At 31.4% G+C, this 5682-nt stretch overlaps 1 protein-coding gene across 1 annotated transcript; it reads right to left on the bottom strand.

The window, feature by feature from the left end:
* Window positions 1–908: 908 nt before the first annotated feature.
* On the bottom strand, window positions 909–4701 carry LOC123665473 (zinc finger protein 93-like). Its single transcript, XM_045599774.1, has 3 exons — window positions 4615–4701; window positions 4352–4504; window positions 909–3222 (listed from the first exon to the last, which is right to left on the bottom strand). Exons 2-3 carry the CDS (start codon window positions 4478–4480, stop codon window positions 1240–1242), a joined length of 2112 nt encoding a protein of 703 aa, XP_045455730.1. The 5' UTR covers window positions 4481–4504; window positions 4615–4701; the 3' UTR covers window positions 909–1239.
* Window positions 4702–5682: the final 981 nt, after the last annotated feature.

A 5682-nucleotide genomic window follows, 5' to 3' on the forward strand; every position in this document is an offset into this window, starting at 1 on the left:
CCAAGAGGAACACTGACAGTTTTAGATGTTTCTAATGTGATTTATAGTAAGCCCTCCTGAAAGTTCCAATAAAAAACTTATCTGAATTCCAGATTTCCAGATAGCCCAGATAAAAACTGTATGAAAATTTTAAACCGACTTCTACAAAAGGAGAAGGTTCTCAATGCGACTGAATTTTTTTTTATGTATGTTACTTCAGAACTTTTGACTGGGTGGGCCGATTTCGGCAATTTTTTTTTATCGAAAGGTGTGTCATTTGGTCCCACTTAAATTTATTTGAGATCTAATAACTACTTTTCGAGTTATATCTAATAATGCGTTTTTACTTGACTGTTTTTTCGTCGACTACGCTGTATTATACCGCTTAACTTTTTAATAAGTACATTGTTTTGCGCTTACACTACAAATATTTATTTAATATTTAGTATCTGCATTGCATCCCTGCGAAGCCTGGGCGGGTGCTAGTTTTATATACGATAAACCTTTTTTTTCATACTATTTGACAGAATGTTATGAAACAAAAAAGGGTGCTACGTCTAAGATTTTACAGTGATTGAAAATTGTTTTTCTAATTCGACCAAGTAAATGTAAAAGTTTTATATAATTGCTTGCCATCTTTAAATTAATGTATGAGATATATATTTCCTGGGACCTATTATTGTATTATAAATAATTACTCGAAGGAAATGGTGCTGATAGCCAAAATACAGGCTATGCCTAGTTCAGTTACAGATGCTAATCTCATTACTTCTGATATTGTTGCCACATTATCTACTCATCTAGTACTAAGTTTGTGAAATAAAGATATTATTATTATTATTATTATCGTGTCATAGAACTAAACGATTTCAGAAATTTCAAATAACATTATATGTATAAAACTGTAAATAGGGTAAACAAAAACTCAATTTTATCTAAAACGTTTTATTTTTCTTATAAATCTTAATGCGTACTTACAGGCCTTGCCTTAGTAATAATATTTACAGTTTTTTTTTTAATAATGGCAGAGGACATAAACTAATTTTACATAATTTAACCAAAAACAAAAGCCCATTTTTATAAACCCAATTTTTATAAATGATATTGAGTTCTACAGATTTAGATATTTTGTAATGAAATAAGATAAGCAATAAAAAAATAAATTGTTAACTAGTACATATCTTCTTATATAAACTCATCTCTGAAGGTAGTATATACACAATTAATATTGTATATTTTTCTTTTGGTTTATCAGCATATTCAGTACTTATTCCAAGGTACATTGTCAATTGCATGTTTCTTCAATTTGTGCTTTTTCAGATATTTAGAATCAATGTATGCCTCCCCACAAATAGAGCATACATACGGGCGCTCCCCAGTATGCGTCCTTAAGTGCACAACTAAGTTTCCTTTTAGTGCAAAGAACTTCATACATACTGAACAACCAAATTTCTTTTCCCTTGTATGTGTGAGTTGATGTGTCCGTAAGTGAGTCTTTGTTTTAAAACGTAATGAACAAAGCTGACAAGGAAATGGTCGTTCATTTGTATGTACCCTTTCATGCATTATTAACATAGCTTGACTGGCACATCCTTTACCACAAATACAACATTCAAATCTCTTCGTTGTCTTTTTTAAGTTTTTCTCGGTGTTCTGAGCATCGGAATCAACAATATGAGTGCTTTCCACGTGCTGTTCTAATGCCGATTCTACAGAAAACATTTTCTTACACAATGAACACGCATAGCCTAACAATTTTCCAAAATTAGTTGTAACTTCTTGTTTAACGGTTTTCATTAGTTCCTCTTTTACTTTAACTAATCTTGATTTCGAACATTCATCTGATCCTCTATGTGTTGTTAGGTCAGATTTATTTTCGAATTTAATACCGCACTGACTACAAGTGTATGGATTGACATGAGTTAACCTATGAGTCTGCATCGTAATTTTTTGATGGAATCTTTTATGGCAGATATCACATTCAAAATCTTTAATACCACTGTGGATCATCATATGTCGTTTCAAGTTATTTTGATTTGCAAATGTCTTTGAGCATATATCACATTGGGGTTTACTATTATGAACGTATTTAATATGTTGGGTGAGAGTGTTTCTCTTTATATTTTGATTGCAAAATGGGCAAGTAACAAGTAGACCTACTGGGTTACTGTGTAGTAGCATGTGGCCTGTTAAAATTTCGGCAGTTTCAAAGCCCTTACCACATAGATTGCATAAGTGATCACCAGCTGGGTTGTGTTTGTATTGATGTTTCTCATAAGTGTCTAAATCATCGAATTGTTCTCCACAGTCACACAGGAAAGTTCCATCCTCCTGCTGTAGCACAGTTGCTATTTGACTATCATCAGCATACTCTATAACTAGCTCAGAACCATCACACTTAACTAATTGGAACTGAGGAGAGTCATCACCCTCATATAATATAACTTCTTGTGACATTGAATCCCCGTCTTCATATTTAAGAGATTGAGAATCTGTTACGTATTTAATGCCATCATCACTCTTAAGTAGAATTGTTCTTTCTGCACCCGATGGTGTAAGTATTTTGATAAAATTCTTTGCATTTGGAAGATCTTTTAGCATTTCATCACTAAGTGGAAGTGTAAATTCATGAGGCTTTTCTTGAGAATCTTCAATAATTGTAAAATCTTGGTTCTGTATATCTGCATTGTCTGTATCTACATTCATGTTTTCATTAAATTGATCTCCAGTATCTTGTTCCTCATTTTCTAAAATTGTAGCTGGCACGTCATTTGGAACTTTTAGTTTAGTTATGAGAAATGAATCAATTGTATTTTCAAAGTTGTTTGGGTCTTGCTCTTTTGTTGCTTGCAATTTTACATTTCCTTGTGTTGTTAATTCTGTTATCTCCATATTTTCAACAACTGGCTCATCGTCGGATTTTTCACTATTATCTTTTTGGTTATCAACTACTACAACATAGTAATAATCATCGTCACTATCATTTGGTTCTCTTTTAATGATAGATTCTAGTTTCTTCATAGATTCTTTTGCAATGTCTTCAATAGTCATATCCTCACTAGCTTTAAGTTGTGTTTCAATTTGTGAATAGTCATCATCTTTGCTCTTAGTTATCAGTGTATCTAATTGTAACTTTAATTCCTTATCTACTTTCATGCATTGTATGCGAAATTGATATGCTGATGTCATAAGTGTGAAACAATCACTGCACAGCCTTTGAGGCAAGCCATCGTCCTCTTTTGCCTGAAACAATTAGATTATATTTTTAATATAACAGTGACTTATGAATATGATCAGTTTTATTTTATAGTAGTACAATTTTATAATTATTTCTATTAATATATGATAATCTTTTTAACATGTTTTAGCCAGCCTTTTGTACTATTTAATAACGTATTGTGCATAAAGTTTGACTAAGTAAATGATTAATTTTCAAAATAATGCCTTTAAAAATTATAATAACTTTTTAATTTCTATATTAATTTCAAGTTTAAGAACATAAATTATAAAAGTATGTTTAACTAAATCAATTGTAATATTGATATTAGTATATATGGTGATAATATACATAATAAAACAAAGTATAATTAAATTGTAAAGGATTTAGGTGTAACAGCTTCATCATTAAATATTGGAAATAATATCCATTTAAAAATAACACGTTAATAATTCATTAATTAATTATCAGATTAAACAGTTGCTTAAAAGATAAGATTTTAATTGCATTTTAAGTGTAGAATATTTTATAAATGAAACAGTTAAAGATTTTTAGGTGATAATATATAATAAAAAACTTAAGGTTAAAAATAGTTAATCTTTAGGTAGTTTTTTGTTTATTTTTTGGCTGAGAATATTCAGACACTAGTGTGGCTCCAGCAGTAATCTGGCGTGACTGGTACTGTTTGAAAAAAATAAAGATATCCCATAGACCTAACCTCATAATTAGACTGTTCATCGGTATGATTTCGCTCTGTGACATCACCGGCGCTTCGGAAGGTGCAGCCCCTTCGCTCTTGCGTAACAAAATGCAGACACCCATGCTCGCCCAAGTGTCTGTGGTATGTTACAGCGGGCGGGGGCTGCCTTCCATCCGCGCCTCTGGCTTCTAAAGAACACTCTAGGGGTATTCAGCGTGATCAAATTACGGAAAGATAACCACAATAGATTTAAAACTAATTAGTGCCCGTCACACTAAATTACCGCTGGAGTCACGCTAGTGTCCTAATATCCTTATCGTTATTTTATAACAAAACGTTATATTGAATAAAATACAAGTTTTTTTTATAAATAGCACTTTCACAGATGTAATTATGTTACAGAAAATTAAAAATAAAATGGTATTTTTTAAAAATTATGGTAAAATAGTTTTTACCTCGATTGTGGTGATTTCCAAAAATTTTTCTCGAACATTTTCCTCAGTGTCGAAAAGTGACACCTCAGAATCGGGAGACAGGCAGCACCGACACAAATCAGACCAGGATTCCATATCAAAATGTTTCATACATAATTATCCCGCCAGGAAAGCCTGGAAAATATAAATACCGTGGCTTTAGCTTCATTGTTTTGACAGTTGTTTATAAAGTAATCAGAGAGCACAATAAAGTAGGTATCCAAAGAGTAAAATTATCTACGGACCTTGCCATAAAGACGATCTATTCAAAATTATAGACAAGAGAGCGTATCAAAATGGCGGCAGCACACGCGACAAGAAATGGAGCGGATGTTGCGACATGTTAACAATGCGACGCGTAACTGTTAAAGGATGGCAACACCGAATTAGTTTCGTATCAAAATAATGTTTACCGTATATTATTTTTTTTTTGTATTATTTTGTAGTCAAAATATTTTTAAGCTTACTATATATATTTGATTTTATCTAAAAAAAGGAATTTAATTAAAAACTTGTGTCAAATGTTAGATTTGACTTTTACTATTTTATGTTGGTATTACAGTTACAGAGATTATTCCGGACAAAAGTTACATGTTATTTTAAAGTATTAAATATTTATTAACTTTTAAAGCAATTAATTCTATTGCTATAAAATAATTTCAAGATGTCTATTAAAATAGGTATTTTATAAGAAATATTAATGAAGTGATCTGTGCGTCTGGGACATTTGCTTCTAGCGCTTCAAGAGCTTCACGTAGGTGTCGGTAGATGTCTCTCCAAACCAAAGAGTTTTTTTTTCAATTTGAAGTATTTACTTTTAAGTAATTTAGTACTTATAGGCCAACTTAAAACACTACTATACTACAGTACAGTACTGTAGTTATACAAATAAATTTAACTATATTAATAATACTAACACATTACTAGAAAATAAGTTTAATTTTACTGACTGCATAAAGTGACCGAAGGGTTTTCGATATTCGAAACAGCGCAGAAATAATAAAGAAACGATTCTTGAGCAATTTATTGGCCTGTAACAAAAAAACATGTAATGGGAATTTAGACCCATTATAATTGTACGTACAATAACAATGAAACTTTTCTTATTATCGATTCCAATTCATGAGCATACCGTTATCTTAATTATGCCAAAAAGTTTAAATTACAAACATTTTTTACCCGTATCATCTGGTACATTTTAGGCGTAACCTAACGTACGTAGAGCCTGGGCCTAACCGCAAAACATGAATAAAATAACGCAAACTAGCCCGACAGTTTGCTGAAAGAGGGTTTATTTGAAGTTTTTGGATTAA

This window comes from Melitaea cinxia, chromosome 24, assembly GCF_905220565.1.
Source record: "Melitaea cinxia chromosome 24, ilMelCinx1.1, whole genome shotgun sequence".
Taxonomy (NCBI): Eukaryota; Metazoa; Arthropoda; class Insecta; order Lepidoptera; family Nymphalidae; genus Melitaea; species Melitaea cinxia.

What these genes read in the sequence shown, in the direction of transcription:
- LOC123665473 (XM_045599774.1), bottom strand. Translation starts at nt 4,480, where the DNA reads ATGAAACATTTTGATATGGAATCCTGGTCTGATTTGTGTCGGTGCTGC. An exon ending in TGGAAATCACCACAATCGAG is followed by an intron (nt 3,223 to 4,351) that starts GTAAAAACTATT and finishes TAATTGTTTCAG; the next exon opens with GCAAAAGAGGACGATGGCTT.